The 21675-nt window shown below is 38.2% G+C and overlaps 1 protein-coding gene across 2 annotated transcripts in view; it reads left to right on the plus strand.

The window, feature by feature from the left end:
* Positions 1-21675, plus strand: part of FGF12 (fibroblast growth factor 12) — a 2088810-nt gene that overhangs the window by 1941275 nt on the left and 125860 nt on the right. For both annotated transcript variants that reach the window (XM_044070389.1, XM_044070388.1), the window contains exon 4: positions 13078-13276. In XM_044070389.1, coding sequence (XP_043926324.1) covers positions 13078-13276 — 199 coding nt within the window. The remainder of the gene's footprint in view (positions 1-13077; positions 13277-21675) is intronic.

The following is a 21675-nucleotide window of genomic DNA, read 5'->3' on the forward strand; positions in this document are numbered from 1 at the left end:
TATTTCCGTTTTTTCAAAGACAGTTACTAGCTGAACTGTCGGATGGCCTGATCCTTTTGTGAAACAGACATGCAGAAGAAAAATGGCCTCCAGTTATTCATTCAGCTGAGACCAAACTGTCATGAATCTATCAAGATGGTAAACAGCATCCCATAAATCAGATGACTTTGAGTTCTTTATAGTGATTCATACAAAAATTTACTTGGGTATCGTTCTGTGAAATTAAGTTCACTCACTGAATTGGCAGATATGTTTGCTAGATTGTTATTATTTACTGTATTTTCGAAATTCTACACAATGTGTGAACACATCAGCATTTCAGAGTATGCATAAAAAATAAATAAATAACACTGCTTTGTCAGACAGATGCCACTTAATACAAACCAAGCTTTCCTGCAAATGTTTTAAATAGCTTGTGTCTTTCAAAGGAAGGCATACAGTATCCTGACATTAAAAGTGATGTTACTCACTGAATGCACAACATTAAAATTCAGTAAATATTTATTGACAGATTACTTGGCAGATTAATGAATTTCACTAGGAGATGTGTCATGAATTGCATTAGCTAATTTTAAGGTACAGGCTAATTAGATGGGAAATAAGACAACAAGGTTAAGTGTATGTGCCTCAGGGGTAATAGCTGTACTGCAAACAAAGCAATGATACAGAGATGAAGGCATTGGGGAACAGATACATTAAACTATGTACACGATGGGATGAAAACAGCTAAGAAAATAAACAGTGTGCATCACAGGTAAATGTCATTGTTATTAAATATAACCCTACAAAGAATCTGGGCATAATGTCTGCAAGGTTTCTTTGGTTGGCCTTGCGTTTCTACACTTGTGTGCAATTAGGAAATCCTTTCAATACATCTTGCTGCATTTTCAATCAATTAAAAAATAAGCCCAATGGAAAATCAGGCTTTGGATATGCTGTGTTACATAGCAAACTATATGCATGCTATTAAGAACCCCTTTGCCTGCAGGACTTTCAGAAAACTATCCCTGTAGCATTATTTCAAAACTGCTAAAGTCTCGTTTCTTCTAGCTGCTGAGACTTTAGGATCAAACATATGTTTAAAGTTTCCTCTAATACTTGAACAAAAGAATAACTTTGTACCTGCAACAGCTTAGCGTAATAAGAAACAACATAAACAAGTCAAATTCTGCAGCACTGGACTTTTTGTTGTTGAAAAAAGTGAAGTCCATCCCATTACATTTGCTGTGGAAGTTGGTTCTGATACTGTGAAAAATGAAAGCACTTAACACATTTAATAAATCTAAGTGTTTTTAGCTGGCTGGTAGACTTTTACTTCTGCTAACACTGCCACAGGGGTTTGTGTACTAGAACTGTGGTTAATCATCTGTGAGATTCTTCAGTTTGTCTTGTTATTCATAGCCCCCCTGTTTGCACTTGTGTAGTGGTTATCTGTGAAGAGTATCATTATGCCTGTATATAGGTACAGAAAGCACAGGTGTTGCACGCTGAATAAGTAAATGCAAAGATGTTTTAATGATATCCATATGCATCAAATACACAAAATAGGTTAAGTATCTGCAAAGCAGTATGTGAAAACCGTAGGCTACGCACAGGCATGAATGATACAGTTAAGGCAAGTAGAGGACAGTGTAGCTTTTATTATTAATATTTAAAAAAAATAAAGGGGTTTAATATGTTTCTATAGGGGTATCCTTATGTGGAGAAAATTTTTGCTTTAAAGAATGGAAAAGAGAGATAGGAAAGGCTGAAAAAGGGAGGACATAAAGAGGGGAGCACAAAAGGAAAATATGAAGAATGCTATGATGGAGTTGGGAGATGAGGGGTGTTAGGATTTTGTTGGGGTAGACCCCCTGTAGATTTTCAGTGTAGTTTGAGGGGATGTATAAAAGGTTGTATCGGTTAAAGGACACAGTAGGAGTGATGAGTCCAGCCCTAAAGCCTTATCGTAAAGTGTACATCCACCCTAATAAACAAAGGTAGTACCCACTTGTTTTTGTTTTGTTACTGTCTGAAAATAATTAAAAGGTATCGTCCGGACCTGAGGTTGTCAATTCCTTTTGTAAGCAGAATTATAAAAATCAGGAGTATATAGTACTCTAATATATGAAAGTAAGTCATTTTTCTAATTATTTAGAAGTAAAACATTCTTTAGTCTAACTATATTAACACTAATTTTGTGCATTAAGGTAATTTGGTTTTTATGTTACAGTCATGTTTTCCATTCTCTGATGAGGTTTTATGATAGAGTTAATGTGTTTAAAATTCGGAGTATGTGGCGGCAAAGCCTTACATTGTTGGGGGGTAGTATGACCCCCCTCGGTAATTTGTTTCTCTGAGTAATTGTTTTGAAAAGTGCTGATGACTGTTGTTTTTGTGATTTTTTGTTTTTTGCAGCCAATGTTGTATGTTTCAGGTCTGACATGTCTATTACTTACTCTTCTGTGTTAGCCACCCTCTTAATCTTTCATCACTCTAAGTAATAATATTATCATGCAGTCCCAATCTAAAGCTTTTAAAACATCAAGGAGAAACATCTTTAAATAAAATAACATTGCAAGAAGGCAAGAGTAAAGCAATGAAGAGAAAACAGTCACCCACAAAAATATATATAATCCCTGACAAATCTAATTGATTGGGAAGAGTCTGCAAATAATCTTGTTGTCTAGAAATAAAAAGGTAATTTCTAGATCCTCCTACAATTCACAAGCAAATATTCTCCCTTATAGATCACAGAAAGTTAAAAACGTACACAACTTAATTTCAACCAAATCTAGAACTTTCCAAACTCCAAAAAAGAGAAGAACTTTTGCAGAAAATACTAATGCTGTCAGATAAGTGAAAAAAAGAATGTATACAGACCATAATAGTGCTTTGGAAATCATTTTGCTTTGTATAGTGTGAGGCAGTGCTGGTCATGGGGAAGGGGGTTAAGATAAGTCAATGCACTTTGTTTCAAATATTTTAAACAGATTTGCTATTCCTTCTGGAGGATAAAGCAATGCCTGGGAGTCAATATTTTATTTAGGATAATATAAACCCTATCCCTGTATTTATCATGGTGGGTTTGTTAAGAAATGGAGTCTTTTTTTTTTTTTGCTTCGAAGTGGAGGGGTTGATTTGTTTAGTGCATAGTTGTGAGCTTATGGTTTGATGCGACAAGATACCCGTATATGTTATGGAGGGGACTACCTAAAGATGCCATAATCTCAAAGCGCCGACGATAAGAACACCGACACCGGAAGGTTGACAACGGAGAAGAACGACAGTTGAAAATCCCGATGCTGAGAACACCAACATGTAAAGGTAAGTGTGCTATAGGGATGGACGTTAGGGTCAGGGTGTGGGTAAGGTAAGTGTGCGATAGCGATGGTCTGTAGGGTTAGGGGCAGGTTAAGTGAGTTAGGGTTAGGACACGGGTCAGGTGAGTGTGCAATAGTGACAGACGTTAGAGATAGGGGCGAGTTAAGTGAGTTAGGGTTAGTGTGCAGGTTAGCTGAGTGTGCGATAGTGATGGACCTTAGGGTTAGGGTTTGGGTTAAGGTTAGTGCATAGATAGTTGTGTATGTAAGGTTCAGTGTAGGTTTGTAAGGTTTTTGGTGTGCTTGTGTTGTGTGTGTGCTTTTTGGACAGGGGATTTGTTTTGTTTGTTAAGTGTCGGGATTGTGGTTTGTCGGGTATTTGACGTTTTGTGTTTCTGAACTTTTGGTTTTGTGGTGTCAGTGATTTCGTTGTTGGTGTTGTAGCGCGTTGGTGTTGTCAGGTAGACCCGTTATGGAGATAGTTGGTACAATGTAGCAGTTATTCAGGTCAGAGATGTGAAAGTTAGAGAGGTGGGTCAATTTGTGTAGGTCCAAAATAGCATGGTTTTGTTTTAGAATGAATAAAGAATTAGTTTGTACATAATAATCCAGCTGTGGAGAGTGAAGGCCTAGTTGTCGATGGGATTGTGTGTGTTTCAGGCTGGGGCTAAATCCATAGACAGCCATGTCATCTGAATATGAAATACTTCATAAGGAAATGTGTTAATATCAATAGAGGAAAGGAGAAAGGATCAAAGAAAAGGAGAAGGGCAAGAAGGAAGCCCCAGTGAACACCTGGGTAAAGCAAGGCTTTGGTCTGAGAGAAGGAAGTACCATTTTTATTGCAAGGTATCTGTATCTCTATGTATTGGATAGGAAGTCTTTAAACCACAGTCATGCATCAGAGCTGATATCATTTCTGTTCATTTATTTAACAGGACGGTGTGGTCAGCTTAGGGAGGTCAATGAAGAGAGAGACTGCGGAGTTACCTTTGTCATTAATAAGTAGTGTGTTATCAGTAAGTGACCAGACAGCTGTCATGGTGCTTCAGCTTTGTACAAAGCTTTGTTGTTTTAATGAGAGGTGATGGCAATACTTTATTGTATTAAGATAGCTGAGTGAAAATGATTTCTTTGACTATTTTACGTAGAGTTGGTAGTATGGAGCTTGGTCAGAAATGAGAAGTTTCTTTGTGGTGAGAACAATTTTTCAAGAGGTTTTATTGTGGCTGTTTTTCAAATGGTGGAAGTTATGTTATTGGATTGAACGAGATTATAGATGTGTGAACTGAAGTATAAGATGTTCTCTTCAGTGTTGACTAAAACAAGAGAATAGGTTGTCTGAACCTGTTGGGACATCATTGTGGAAGTAGTCTAGAAGTAACATGATTTCTACTGATTTTATACATTTAAAGTAAAGGGATAGATTGTATGTTGGCAGTTGTTAAGGTGGAAGGGTATTATGTTGAACACTTGGGTTGTTTATTTGGGAAAGGGTGCTGAAGTCCTTGAGAAAGGTGGAAGATCTGATTTTTTTCCATATTGATGTGACTACCTTGCCTCCCTAAAAGCTATGCAAGGCCTGCTAGTGTGAGTTATTAAACTTCTGAAAAAAATCTGTGAATTAATAAAAAAATCAGCAAATGAACACATTTACTGTCAGCCCCTTTAATTTTTATTGCATGAAACAAGCTCTGAGGTTGTTGTACCATAAACAAACAGACATAAAGAATTTTATGTGGCACCACAATCCTGTATTCACTATGTATCTCACCCTTTTGCACCTTATCTTCTGTATGATGAGAATCATCACAGTTATGGTCCTCAATCTTTCAAGAGACAGATGACCTATGGAAGAATAAGTAATAACTGAAAGTAACCTGAAAGGCCAATGGTACAGTGGTTAAGGTATATGCCTTTCAAGCACAAGGTGCAGGGTTTGATTCTCATCACTGGTGAAAGCTTAACAGATTAAAGGTATATGTTTTCCCTGCTAGACAGGGGTCCAGGAAAGTAAATAATGTGGGAAGAAATAGCCAGGGAATTGTTATGGCTAGGCTTGTATAGGCCCTAGGGCTGATAGCCTAGTACCAACCTATGAACCTATGAACCTATAAGTAAGGTCATGTAGTTTGTTTATTCAAGGAGAAGACATTTTGGAGTAATTTTTGGGTATCTACTCACTGGAAGCATTGCTGAGTAGATTTGTTTCTCTTTTGGCCTGCTTTCAGTCACCAGAGAGAGCTTATGTGCTTGTTCCCTTTCTCACTTCCTTTTGCATGGATTTTCACTTGTGTGGTGTTGCTTCTTTTTGCAGATTTTCATGTTCTCAACATGGGTGGTGAATCACCATTCTCAAGATTATGTGGCTAATTTCACTTTCATCATTACCTCGTCCAAGCCCCCCCCCCCCCCCGTTCCTTTCATTTTATTGGCTCCTGGGCTTTTTACTACAGGTAGTTTTTCACAGTTTACAATGTCGTACTGTTTTCAAATGGGCAGGAATACTTGTTGAAAATTTCATGCAGCAGGCTCTTGCTTGCAGCTGTTGCATTTAGAGGTTAATTTACCTTTCCTGCTTTACCCTAAAGGGTGACATAAATGGGTCTTTTACTTGTCTGTGACATTTTTTCTTAGTGGTTAAACCACTGTGACAACTGTTTAGTCTTATTACATGCTTCCTCAGTAACAATTAGTTATGCTGCCCAGGTATTCTCCTCACTGTTAATGTTATAAGCAGACGTTTCCTTTTAAATTATGCATTTCTCTGTCAAATTTAATCCTCCTCTGATGCTAAGAGGATATATTGCATTACAAAAGATCTTCAAAATACCGCTGAGTGCTATGATATACTATAAGCATCCAGTGTGTCATGTATCTTCCTTCACCTCTGTCCTGGCTGTGGAGCTTTAGTTCACAACAGATTTACTGTTGTTTCTACAATACTTTCCTATCTCTACATTCTCAAATGCATCTGCACTCTTGGCATATTCATCAGTGTTAATATTAGTCTGTGAAATCAGACATAAAAATAAAATATTTTTTGTAAAAGGGTGTTGAAATATTCTTCTTCAAATTTTTAAAACAGTATATAATTGTTTGATGTGGAAGTGACAAGAAAATTTTACTGACACAGATTTATTTATGTATGCATGTTTGTATGTATGTATGTATATATATATATATATATATATATATATATATATATATGTGTATTGTGACAGTGTACCTTAGGTGGTTTTCAAACACACACAAACGTGCAAGCACTTTTTTAGACAACACAAAATGCACATGCTTATAGTTCATAGGCAATTACTAGGCATGTAGACTGGGAGACCATTAAGGAGGATAAATTCCCAACTGCACCCAAGCACAGTCTGGTTAAAAGACCACACAGTAGGCAGATAAAGGCTTAGGAATCACATTCTGTACCACAAGCATCAGCATCAGGTAATTAACAATTCATAATGACCTAAATCCTTTGCACTTACTGCCAAACAAATTGCATTATGAGTTTTCAGATCATAGGTAGTTACCAAGCTTGCAGTCCAGGAGACCATTATGGAGCCTCACCCAAACTCCCAGTTACCTCCAAGTAGTTCTTTTTGATTGACTTGCTCATTGTCATACATTTGGTAAGCGACTGACTACTTGGGGAATAAAACCCTGCACCACAGGAACTACAGCTCATATCCTTAGCCCTCTGCACCAACTGCCAGTCTGGCACTCTTGACTTCACCTTCATGATTGCTTTAAACCTGAAAAGGTCACATAAATTGATGTCAGTATGATCCACAAATGTCCACCACCATCAACTACAGCCAATTGGCTTTGTGATAAAAATGACCGACCATTCATATGTATTTCCCACAAATGCGCATTAGTCCGGCAAAGTCAAATGGTTAACTGGGCAAAACAAGAAGGTAAGTTACTTTCATGTACAAGAAGTCCTGCCTCTTTGCTGAGTACCTCCTCATCTTAGTGTGCTAAAAATAAATAATATTCTTAATGAAAACAAACAACTCCAATAATAGTATTTGTAATAGTATTCATTTTCTAAAAGATATGAAATCTCAAACTGTCATTATTTTCTAATGCCAGTTACAAAAACAAAACAAAAAAATCAGCAGGAACAGAAGTAAAAATAAACATATCTGTCCATCTTCCATTTCCAATCTATGACTCATCGCCTTCTATAACATGGCACAAATTTTAAAAATGTGAAACACTGTATAAGAAGCTTGGAGCATGGTAACACTTTTTATCTTACTTAAATCAAGTTCTTTTGATGAATTAGTAGCATTCAGTATTATTTGCTATGGATATTTGATGAAAAAAGTTTTAACAAGTGTATAACAGAACCATTCAATGTACAACAGAGAAGAACATGGGCTTTTTCTGTTTTAATAAAAGTGTTCTTTTAAATAAAATTTGTAACTGGGAAACATGAAAATTGAAGGCAAAATCAGGAAGATTCAATAGGTATTTTTCCATAGGGAAAATAAACTCACTTGTTATTATAGATTGTTGTATGTCTCCATAGTTTGACAGCACTTAAAGCAAATTAATATAGGATCATGGCAATTAAACACTTTTTTCAGTTCGTGTGCTAAACAGTTATTTACAACATGGTCTCTCTGAATGAAGGCTTTTCCTTCATACTTAGCAGAGAAAATAAAACTTTAAAACTGGGTGAAATATCATCTGGCTTTTGTATCTTCAATGTTCATGTACTAAGCTTTGAAAGCATGAAAGTGAACATTAGGGGAAAACATTGCCCATATTTACTGGAAAAAATGCTCACATTACTCCCTTTAGATAAATGCTTCATAAATTAATTCATGTAATTCCACCTGCCATTACCTATGGAGCTTTATGTGTGACCCAACAGCAAAAATATTCAATCACAAGCAGAAGGCTAGAAGGATTTTTGGAAAAGTGAGTGTGTGCCATTCTAACCTACAACCCAGTATAGGAGGATTTTTGGAAAAGTGAATGTGTGCCATTCTAACCTACAACCCAGTATAGGAGGATTTTTGGAAAAGTGAATGTGTGCCATTCTAACCTACAACCCAGTATAGGAGGATTTTTGGAAAAGTGAATGTGTGCCATTCTAACCTACAACCCAGTATTGGAGGATTTTTGAAAAAGTGAATGTGTGCCATTCTAACCTACAACCCAGTATAGGAGGATTTTTGGAAAAGTGAATGTGTGCCATTCTAACCTACAACCCAGTATAGGAGGATTTTTGGAAAAGTGAATGTGTGCCATTCTAACCTACAACCCAGTATAGGAGGATTTTTGGAAAAGTGAATGTGTGCCATTCTAACCTACAACCCAGTATAGGAGGATTTTTGGAAAAGTGAATGTGTGCCATTCTAACCTACAACCCAGTACAGGAGGAGTTTTGGAAAAGTGAATGTGTGCCATTCTAACCTACAACCCAGTACTGGAGGAGTTTTGGAAAAGTGAATGTGTGCCAGTCTAACCTACAACCCGGTACAGGAGGATTTTTGGAAAAGTGAATGTGTGCCATTCTAACCTACAACCCAGTACAGGAGGATTTTTGGAAAAGTGAATGTGTGCCATTCTAACCTACAACCCAGTACAGGAGGATTTTTGGGAAAGTGAATGTGTGCCATTCTAACCTACAACCCAGTATAGGAGGATTTTTGGAAAAGTGAATGTGTGCCATTCTAACCTACAACCCAGGATAGGAGGATTTTTGGAAAAGTGAATGTGTGCCATTCTAACCTACAACCAGTATAGGAGGATTTTTGGAAAAGTGAATGTGTGCCATTCTAACCTACAACCCAGTATAGGAGGATTTTTGGAAAAGTGAATGTGTGCCATTCTAACCTACAACCCAGTATAGGAGGATTTTTGGAAAAGTGAATGTGTGCCATTCTAACCTACAACCCAGTATAGGAGGATTTTTGGAAAAGTGAATGTGTGCCATTCTAACCTACAACCCAGTATAGGAGGATTTTTGGAAAAGTGAATGTGTGCCATTCTAACCTACAACCCAGTATAGGAGGATTTTTGGAAAAGTGAATGTGTGCCATTCTAACCTACAACCCAGTATAGGAGGATTTTTGGAAAAGTGAATGTGTGCCATTCTAACCTACAACCCAGTACAGGAGGATTTTTGGAAAAGTGAATGTGTGCCATTCTAACCTACAACCCAGTACAGGAGGAGTTTTGGAAAAGTGAATGTGTGCCATTCTAACCTACAACCCAGTACTGGAGGAGTTTTGGAAAAGTGAATGTGTGCCAGTCTAACCTACAACCCGGTACAGGAGGATTTTTGGAAAAGTGAATGTGTGCCATTCTAACCTACAACCCAGTACAGGAGGATTTTTGGAAAAGTGAATGTGTGCCATTCTAACCTACAACCCAGTACAGGAGGATTTTTGGAAAAGTGAATGTGTGCCATTCTAACCTACAACCCAGTATAGGAGGATTTTTGGAAAGGTGAATGTGTGCCATTCTAACCTACAACCCAGGATAGGAGGATTTTTGGAAAAGTGAATGTGTGCCATTCTAACCTACAACCAGTATAGGAGGATTTTTGGAAAAGTGAATGTGTGCCATTCTAACCTACAACCCAGTATAGGAGGATTTTTGGAAAAGTGAATGTGTGCCATTCTAACCTACAACCCAGTATAGGAAGATTTTTGGAAAAGTGAATGTGTGCTATTCTAACCTACAACCCAGTATAGGAGGATTTTTGGAAAAGTGAATGTGTGCCATTCTAACCTACAACCCAGTATAGGAGGATTTTTGGAAAAGTGAATGTGTGCCATTCTAACCTACAACCCAGTATAGGAGGATTTAAAGTGAATGTGTGCCATTCTAACCTACAAAAGTGAATGTGTGCTATTCTAACCTACAACCCAGTATAGGAGGATTTTTGGAAAAGTGAATGTGTGCCATTCTAACCTACAACCCAGTATAGGAGGATTTTTGGAAAAGTGAATGTGTGCCATTCTAACCTACAACCCAGTATAGGAGGATTTCTGGAAAAGTGAATGTGTGCCATTCTAACCTACAACCCAGTATAGGAGGATTTCTGGAAAAGTGAATGTGTGCCATTCTAACCTACAACCCAGTATAGGAGGATTTCTGGAAAAGTGAATGTGTGCCATTCTAACCTACAACCCAGTATAGGAGGATTTCTGGAAAAGTGAACGTGTGCCATTCTAACCTACAACCCAGTATAGGAGGATTTTTGGAAAAGTGAATGTGTGCCATTCTAACTTACAACCCAGTAGATCTTCACTTCATTTCTACTTGCAGTATCTCTGACTTTCTCCTGTTTACGAGGCATGCTGTGATGAAAAAATGACACACAATCTAGCATGAATTAAATGTCATGCAGAAATGCAGAACATTGAAAGGAAGATATGTGAATTTACTTGATAGTATTACAGACCGTGGCAACACAGAATCTTATGTTTCAAAGGCTCACAATACTCAATTAGTAGTTGTTAAGAAGACCAGACTTGTATGCATTTTTCATCATTGCTTATGTTATAGTTGGTAAAGGAGAACCCATCAGAGAATTAAAAGAAGACAAGAAAGAAAAGTCAATGTATTGGACAAAGTGATCCCTTAAGGTATCATCTTTACACCTAAACCTGGACAGAGAAAATGCTTCATGTATATACCAGTGCTCTAAAACATTAAATGTTGTTGATTCTAGACTACACAGTTGTTTGTGTATCACAATTTGGAGGATTGAGCACATACATGCTTTATAAATAACTAGATTCATTGTTGTGCTACAGCTGAGAATTAATCTAGAACATTAACTGGCAGAGTTGGACGTATGTAAGTTGTATGTCATGCTTTTTGTGGCTTCTTATGTAATGTCTGAGGAAGAGCAACGATTTTATTTCTCTTCTCCAGGTCTGATATGCTAGCGCCTATGTTTCTTGAAAATGATGGAATATCCTTTATCAACTAGATATGCTCTGCTGAAGAACAGAGATTTCAGCATTTGTGTAAAACAAATACAGTCTCCTGATCCTGATGACCTTTTACAATATTAAGATGGCATACGTATTGTACTAGATGTTATTGCTGCATGTTAAAACAGCATGAATATGTAACTTAAAAAAAATCGCCTTAGCAGACAACTAGTACTGTATTTTTAGTTTGTGAATTTCATATATTAACATTCAGAGTTAGTGGATGCAAGTGGATTTGCCAGGTTAATTGCTTATCAGGTTATAAGTTAACTTGCCCTGAGTTTCATAAATGTTACTGTCAGAGGTAAGCCTTTTTTTTACCCCTAGTGGCAGTTGTTTCTGGTTCAGACAAAGTCTGACCACAGTCCTTACATCAAATATGTGTTGCACCATGGTGGGGTATCTCAATGGCCTACTGAAAATATAAATGAGGCATTACAGGGGGCAGCCATATGGTAATGAAACATGAGTTCTTTCCAAGAAATGAATCTGGTAATTACTTCACAGAGCCAAGTGATTCATAGCTTGGTAAATACTTACCACCAATTGTGTTAATCAATGTGGCCAAATGCTGATGTTCACCAGTTACTTTCAATGGGAGAATTGGCCTAGAAGAAAGTACTGGGGAGTTTAGTGGACAGATAATGTCGATGTATGTGCTCATGTGGGTATGTGTGTGCGTGTGTGTGTGTGTGTCTGAATATTTCTAAATAATACTGAAATCACATATAAAGTTAATAGAACAGATTTTACAGCAAGAAGCTGCAAATGAAAATTAAGAACTATGAAACACCAATGTCTGCCCCTACTGACTAACTAAAGGATCTAGGAGAAGAGACAGTGGGATACGGGAGGCAAAGTTATGGATGTTCTGTAACAGCAGTGGCAGTTGAGAGGTCTGGGTTTGTGTCTATTTGTGTGTGTGTTTGTGTGTGTGTTTGTGTGAGGAGGAGTGAACAGAGAGTGCCTCTGCCAGTGCAATGCATGGCAGACTAGAGGTGAATTTCACAGCAAAATGCAGATTAGTATCTGTGGTAATCTCTGAGTGATTCAGAGATATGTGATTTAACTGTTAATGAGATCTTTCCTCTTTACAACTAATGTGTCTCTGAATTGATAATTTCCATACTCATTCTAAAAGGCCCTTTTTGCATCAGTCGTACAACTCATGACCAGGCTTGTTTCTGAATCCTGGCCTTGGTCTAAAATAGAATAAACCAAAAAAAAAAAATAGTAACTTTTAAAGTGAATCAAAATAAATCAGTTTATTAAGCAGGGCATTTCATTAAGAACTTGTGGACATCATTCTTTTTCTGTAACGTCAGTATATTTTGAACGCAGATGTTCATTCATACTAATATAAGTTTGGTATTACTCCTGCTAGTATACTGTAATAGTTCTAGCTCTCTCAAAGTCCAATACCTTCAACAGTCATTACTTAACACATTGAAAGTTCTTCTAGGAAATCTGACATCTACTTCCTTTGTATCAGGTATATGAATTGTACTTCTGGTTAGCTTTGTTTCTGACATTCCATTGTTTTCAGTGACATGGCCAATGATTTAATATTATTATTATTACCTTGTTTAATTAATCCTTTGTCAATATCATTACTGCAATTGCTTTATGCTGCTTTCTTCTGAATGTTTGTGTTTTAACTAAACTATTTGACTTCAGGTAGGCACATATGTGCCACACATATTGCACAGTATTGTATTTAAACTTAATTGCAGTTAATCATTTACAAAATTATTCCAGATATAAGAATTGCCATTTACATTATATATTTCTTTCCTTAACAGGACATATTTACACCAGAATGCAAATTTAAAGAGTCTGTGTTTGAAAACTACTATGTTATTTATTCTTCAACACTGTATCGGCAGCAGGTATCAGGCCGTGCCTGGTTTCTTGGACTAAACAAAGAGGGACAGATCATGAAAGGCAACAGAGTAAAGAAAACCAAACCATCCTCACATTTTGTACCAAAACCTCTTGAAGGTAAATAAAAGCACTCTGTCATTACTCATGATAAGTGTTACAAATATGGTATGTGTTCAAGTTCTTCATGTCTCTTTTTCATGTGCTTTTTAGTAAACAACACAACATATTTTGTTTGCATGCATAGTATTCTGCAGTTACAGTATGGAGGATGATTACTAGAGATATGACACATTAAGACATGCAGATTTATGATTAAATCTGCATTGCATTCAGTTTTTCTTTTTCAAGGAAACAATGGAAACATAGTACTGTCATCAATTTTATAACTGTGCTGAGAGTTTTTACAATTTCTTCCTCAGTTCTACCATCTGAAAATACAGGTGAGTACTCTGTAACATAAGGTTTTATTTATAATAATTTCTTTTGAATAAACAGCTAGCTGCTATGACATAAGGCCATAATGGTGTATATGTATGTATGACACCTCAGATATGATGTATGACACTGTTTTAGTAACAGGTCTGTGACTTGTTTTTCTAGCTGTTTTTGTTTTCAGTGCATCTAGCTCTGTTTTCTATAGTGTAATGCAAACCGTGCATGGCTCCATTTTCTTTTTCAAAGGATTCACCTCTCCTTCTTTCCACTTTGTCCCTTTAAGTCCCATTGATGAACGTTAAGGTATTAATGAAGTGGAACTTTCCTTCAGCAAACAGGGCAGTATTCATAGTCATCTCTGATGTTTATGAATAAGCATAGCAAAGGTGGAATTCATAGAGGCCATTTATGCTAATGAGAAATGCATTAAGTAAAATGAGATGCAAATGACATGGAGAAATTTTGTGCAGTTTTCCCAAAATGCTAAAGGACAGCAAGAAATTAACACTGTAGGAGTCATTTGATACCCTTAACTGTCATTGAAATCCCATTTAGGTTTATAGGTAAGTACTAGGCTAGTTATTCTCGGGGCCCTTTTAAGTCTAGCCACTATCCCTTAAAGGTGAGAACCCTGCACCTTGTATCTGTGAGATAAACACATTAACCATTATGACAGCCCTCAACTCCTGTCAACTCCTAACTGCATTTGAGAGAATATTAAGGTATATTGTAGCTCCACTTCTAAAGCTAAGTAAGGGCCATCAGAATCCCTGGTCATCACTGATTATACAAGGTAGTACCTCTATGAAAAGTTAGTACAGACTGCATAACAAAATAACTAGTACTGCTCTTTTCTAGAGCAGAAATTAGTGGATCATAGGAGGTTACTAGGCTATCGACCTGGAGGTCATTTCAAGTCTGGCTGTTTCATCCCAAAGTAATACAACAGATACTCTAGTCAATACCCAGGATTGTATTTATTAATGACTGCTTATGTCCAGGAGCACACCTCTCAACCCGGAAACATCAAAAATCTGGACAAGGCCCATGAAAAATAGGTACAAATCTGTATGCTGATTAACATCTCATTTACATACATAATTACGTAACCCCACCCACTCCAATGGAATTATGGGAGGCCAACTTTCAAATGCAAACTGAAGAATAGACAACCAAAATATGGCACCAGAGTTCCCCTGCAGCCATTCCAATGTCCCATTACCTGGCTATTTTGCCTCATTTACCATAAACACTAATGTGTGCATACTGCTTTACTTCTACAATGATTTGGGTTTTAGTTTTACATTTTACAGCACAACAATGCACAAACAGTAATAGACATCTGGTAAACAAATCAATACTGTCTCACAATGAAAACAGACTTGGCATTAAAACTTCTCTACCCTTGAAACTCACATTCATTGAAACAGCACCACATCCAAAGAAAATGCATCTGGCCAGTAGTGGATAAAGATTACCTTTTGGTTGTTTTCAAATCATTGGCCCCTTTGCTCACAAAACAAGAAACATACATGTGTTCTTTTCTTTGATACACCTTCCTGACTTTATTAAATTATATTCCTTGACCTTGTGAACTTGTATTATCCAACATACTTGTTAGACAGAGTGCATTTTAAATTTATTGTTTGAACATTTTTCCAGGAGGCTGTACTGTAGGCGATGAAACAAAATGCATGAACCAATAATGACAAAACTGCCCAATTCAGAACATTTCCATCATAAAAGTCAACTTCCACACTCACACTATAAATAGAATGACAGTAGTGTAAGCCATAGGGATCTTGCACAGCTTCTCGAACTTATTTTCAATTTAATTTTTTGGGTGGGACAAAAGGTCAAAAAACAGGGACATATTTGAAACATTGCTTGTATAATTTTATAATGTTGGTAGAATAAAATGTTGTGTTATCACCATGCATTTCACTGGTAAGTCTTGAACCTAGGATGCTATGCACTACAGTCAGAGCAACATATCACTATACCAAATCAGCAGCTTCCTGAAAGATAGGAAGACTGAAACCTAATGGCTATCATTTAGTGAATTCATTTCTCAGAACAGCTCTCAACCTCTTAGCACAAAAATCCTGGGCAAAGCTCACAAGTGATGGTGGCTAGGGACTTGGCCTGTACTGAAGGTACAGGGTTTGAGCCTGAGTATCTCTTAGCCACCAGGTGTATTACATTGGGGGCATTTTACACACACACACACACACACACACACACACACACACACACACACACACACACACACACACACACACACACACACACACACACACATACACTCTCTCTCTCTGCAGGTCCAGAAGGCCACCAAGCCTGTTAAGCAAGTGATTTGTGCAGTTGTTTAAGTATGTTGTGCTTATACACTCACTGGCTTTAGTTAGGTCTATACCAACACACTTTCTAAATAAATGTCAGCTGCACTGCTTTGGTTTTAAAGTACCATGTCTTAGTTATTATTCATCACTGGAGCAGATAAGCTCACAGAATCCTAGAGTCTTATCAGAGAAAGGAAGGAAACAGGATTCCTGGCATCTCTTCTCTCTTCCCTCTGTACTTCAGCAATCATGCAAATGGCAGATATTGAATCTGGCATTTATAAATCTTTCAGTTTTATTCTTATTTGTTTACAAACCTCATTTCCTCCTCATCCAAAGCAGCATTTCATTCCCACAGAGTTCTTTAAAAAAGAATCAGTCCAAGTTGCACCACGTCAACACACTGAATGAGTTAGTGCCCAGCTCCTTCTCTGTTTTATTTTTAGAGTAATTGTCCATGCTATGCAGAATATTTGCCTTTATTTACTTCAGTAGCACAGCAATCTCCTGATGCAAGACTGTCTGTGAAAATGGCAACATTAACAGTGTAACATCTGTTTGTGTCTGCAGGGCATGACAGTGTCGTCCTAATTCTAGGACCTGATCTTGGACTCTTCCCCACCCCAATACAGTGGAAGAAGGGAGTGGTACATACACACACACCCCTTTTGCCAGAAGTAATCCTTTCCTACCTGGAATAATTCCATTCCTTCCTTGTGAAATCCCATTCCTTCCTTCTGAGTGTTTCTGAACACTTCCAAAGCCAGAAACTTCCACAAAGCTCTCTTGGTTGAATTACAATGAACCGGCTGAAAGAAGCCAGACACTTCCAAAAAGCATGCTTGTTTGAGAAAAGAGCTGAAGCAACACTTCCAAGTTCCAACTGTTTCTAAAAACATTACGACGAACCGGCAGAGCCGAGCGTTTCAACGCTCGTTTGAATAAACCGCTTGCAGATCATGGGGAACGCCGGAAATGAGCCCTTGAGCTCAATTCCGACAGGCTGAAAGCCCTGACAGAGCTGACATCATCGCGCACATGATGACATCAGCTCAAAATAAGAAAAAAAAAATTGAAAAATAAAATGAAAACTAAAGTTGGTAAAAGTTGGAAATAGAGGGGTGCCACTCGGGAATCATGGCACCCTAGTATTTAGACCCCAAAACTCAGTAAAAAATTAGTAATCTGGGATGGTTGGGAGGTATGTCCAGGAGAGTTGTTGTTGCTATCCCTTGTGAGAATTTATGGTGCCCCATCCACTCACCCAGGTTACTTTTGAACACTGTCATAGAGGTGCTCTACTTCACTTGAATTGGCAGCCTATTCCAAAGATGTGGCAGTCGTTAGAAGACAAATCTGTCCCTCCAGCATGTCCTATTCAAGTCACAGGCCATATTTAGGTCCCTGGAATGGGTAGCTCTAGTCCCATTTGATTTTTGAATGTGCAGCAAATTCATTATGTTTGGCCTGGAGATGGCTCTCTAAGCCAAGCATAAGTCTCCCCTAAGAAGTCTATATGATACTGTGTATAGTGACAGGGATGTTATTTGGTCTGTGTAAGGCACATGCTGGAGTCCATTGATCTTCTTAGTTAGAAAACTCTGAGGTCTCTCCAGTTACTGCACGTACTTTGTATGGTACACGCCGAAAGGGGAGTTATACTCAGTTATGGGCCTGATTGACCAAAGCAGCCCATTCATGTGCAGAGTAATGTGTGAACTTTTGTCAACTTTTTTAATGCAATCTATGACATATATGAGCTACTTGAATATTGTAATAAACCTTCAGAGGTTTTACTAAGAAAGGCTATAGACCTGGAATGGAGAAATTAGAGCTACCTGCTTCCAAATATTCTCTTTTCTATGTAAGGAGGACACAAGCTTCAACTTGATATACGCCATTGGAGCAGCATGTATTGAAAAATTTCCTGCCACTCCGTAGATATAGCAAAAGAAATACCAGAGATGCAAATCAAAGTCCATTTTTTTTTGCATGGGGGGTACGCTCCATGCGATTAGTGCATTTTTTTGCATGAGGGAGTAAGTTCCATGCTATTCCATTTGGTGAACACCCTCATACTCACAATATATATGTATATATATATATATATATATATATATGTATATATATATATATATATATATGGATCTGGGACTATTGAACGAAAGTTCAATAGTCCGAATCCACAGTCACCGAACACACTTTAACGAAAGCACTTTCACCGAAAAAGCGCTTTTGTTAAAGTATGTTAAAAAAAAAAAAAAAAAAACAAGCCCCCCCTGCACCCCCCACAAACCCCCCCTACTTAAATATTCTCACTCCAAGGTTTCACTATAGTGGGGAAAAGGGAATTATCCCTTATCCCCACTGTAGTGCGATCTCCGCAACAGGTATACTTATGCGAAAGTACCTTTCGGTGAAAAGCACTTTCACGCAAGTATGTCCGGCCGAATCTGTTTCTGTTAAGTTGCCGTTCGGTGATCCGTATGGATCCCATATATATATATATATATATATATATATATATATATATATATATATATATATATATATATATATATATATATATAGGTTTATAGGATGATACTAGGCTATTGGCCTGAAGGCCCTTATAAGCCTAGCCAAGAATTTCACCCATGTTCCCACAAAGTCAGTACCTGTTTTCCCTGTCCAGCAGGGACACAGGTAGGATCCCAGGGGTATATTTTCTCTTTCCCATCCAATTGTCCAGGTTCCTTTTAAAGAGGGCTAGTGAGATACTCTGCTTGACATGGAGAGGAAGTCTGTTCCATTGATGGAGAAGTTGTTGATACACAAATCTTTCCCACCAACGAGTTATATTAATGACACAGACCAGGTTGAGACCTTGCATGCAGGTTGCACTAGTGGAGTTCGACTTACGCATATGAAGCAACTCCATCAAAGCTGAGTCTGAGATGGCCTTGTATGCCAGGCACAGGTCACTTCTGAGCAGTCTGTATAAGACTGAGTAGAGGGACATGGTTTTAGCCTATCTGTATAGGATAGGTGTTTGAGACCCTGGATTTTCTTGGTCAGGAACCTCTTTGGTTTCTCCGAATGCTGCATGTGCTTGGCAAAGTACATGTTGAAGGGGGCATTGTACTTGATAATGGATTTGATAACTGAGGAGTACAGGGATGTTATGACCTCCTTATTCTTGGATAAAATAGCCATACTTATGAGGTGGGCCATGTAGAAAGCCTTCCTTACAATGGAGGCAACATGGTGGTCAAAAGTCAGATTGCTATCAACCTGGATGCCCAAGTCCTTCAAGACTGATTGTGTGCTTAGTACGTTGTTATTAATGTGATAATTAGTTGGGAAACCATTTTCCCCAAAGGGGATAATGATGCATTTCTTGGAAATTCAGTATGAGGCCATGCTTCTGCCAGCAGTCATTAGTTTGGTTAAGGCCCTCTTGGAGGATGTTCACACCATTAGGGTAATTTATGACAGTACTCAGCTTGCAGTCATCTGCAAACTTGGTCAGCCACAGACCACTGGTTTTGACTTGCACCTCAGAAAAGTATATCCCAAACACTAGAGGCCCCAAGACCAATCCTTGGGGTACGTTGCTTGTTATGGGTCTACTACTAGAGGTGGCGTCCTCTATTTTGACTGAGTGGGTTTTATCGGCGAGCCAGTTAGCTACCCATCTGGTAACATATGGGTTGATACCTAGCTGGGAGAGTTTATCTATTATGCCCAAGTACAGACAGTGTCGAAGGCTTTGACTAGGTTAAGGTAGGTGGTGTGCACTGTCTTGCGTCATCCATGGCTTTGGTGACTGTTTCATGGAAGGTGAGCATGTTTAACAGGCATAATCTCCCTTTGACAAAACCAAACTGTATGAGATCAAGCATTTGGAGGTTGCCAATGTCCTTGTTTGTAAAGATCCTTGAAAATGCATTCCATGACCTTGAAGATCAGGCTAGTTAGGCTGATGGGCCTATAATTACCTGGGTCGGTAGATGCTCCACCTTTGTGCAGAGGGATGACAGTGGCTGTCTTCCATTCTCCTGGGACGAAGCCGGTGCACAGGCTTTGGTTGAATAGGGTACCTAGTGGTGCTGAGAGCTCTTGCCTGAGTTCATATAGGACACAGCCAGGGATGTTGTTGGGTCCCATGGAAGCTGTATTTTTTGCCTTTGAGAAGACATTAATAACTTGCTCCCTGGTAATGAGGGGAGGGGGCCAGGTGCTGGGGATGTCCTAGTTTACTGATGGGGGGGGGCAGGGTGGGTGCAGTTTCCACTGAACCTGTCTGCCAGTATATGTTTATACGGTTTCACTTCAGAATCCTTAAATATCACAATCCTGAATTTTATAAAACTTCATAATCTGGAAGCCCAAAATCCTGAATCTCAAAAGACTGAAATCACACAGGATACATATACTGACTATAGAGATCACAAACCAGATTACATTCCACCTAATATAAGCAGGGGGGCAAGACCCCTGCACCCCCTGCTACTTAAATATATCAACTTCAAGATTGCACTTCACTACATTATCATGAGTTATGTTGTAGTATAGCAAGTTAAAAGGGAATGTTACTAAGGTTAGAACAGGCAGTCATGAAAACGTGATGGTATGTTTGCCATTTTTTTCTGTGAAATGCAATCTTGGAGTTTATATATTTAATTAGCAGGGGGTTGCACCCCTGCCCGTACTTGGTGAAACATGCTATCTTTTGTCTTGAATGTGTTTCTCTGTGTCGTTGTACTGGAATATTGTCATTCTTTGTGTCCTGTATATTTTCAGTATTTTGTGGTTCAGGATTTTGAATTTTCAGGATTTTGGGTTCCGGATTATAAAGTTCAGGATTGTGATATTTTGGGATTCTGAAGTGAAACCACACACACACACACACACACACACACACACACACACACACACACACACACACACTCTATATCTGTACATATATGTATATATAGTTTACTATCAAAACGTGGAAAGGCACTTACTTATGCAAAACAGGAATGGTTGAATGTGTCTTTTCCAGTTTCTATAATGACGTTCTGAAAATGTTTCAATGTACATTAGCAAATGTTAGTGTGAATGTGCTAATGTGCATTAAACATTCTGCAAACAGATCACACTACAGTGGGGGATCAGGAAGTTTACCATTTTCCTCACTGTAGTGTGATCTCGGAGTTGGAATATATAATTTGCAAGGGGTCTGGAGGATGCAGGAGGGCTTGCTCCCCTGCAAAGCTGTAAAAACCTATGCTGTAGATGTACAGTTTGTACAGCAGCTTCAGCACAAATTCCTGAGGGTCTGACGTCACCTCCTGACATTCCGAATTTGGTCGAATGTGGAAGTTGCGGTGATGATTTTCGACATTCCATAAAAGTGACATTGCCAAATTCAGAATGTCAGTTTGATCAAGTAAATAGATTTTTTTTTTACTACACACATACGTGCTCACACACACACACACAGACACTTCACCATCACACAACATAGGGGAAAATGTAAACTCCATTATCACTGGCAGAAGCTTTTAAGAAAATTACTTTATGGTTTCAGGACTCATGAAAAGTCACTTCATACACTTTTCTGGTTCACAGCTAAACAGTTGTATATTGCTACCACTTGTGTGTCACGCAGTCAGTCAGTCAGTATTAAAGCTGAGATTGTGCACCAAGCAAAGTGAGTCAGTTTCTTCTGCAACTTTTCATTTGCACTTTCTTAGAGGCAATGGTAAAGGT

This window comes from Protopterus annectens, chromosome 4.part1, assembly GCF_019279795.1.
Source record: "Protopterus annectens isolate FY-2018-M chromosome 4.part1, PAN1.0, whole genome shotgun sequence".
In the NCBI taxonomy this organism is placed as follows: Eukaryota; Metazoa; Chordata; order Ceratodontiformes; family Protopteridae; genus Protopterus; species Protopterus annectens.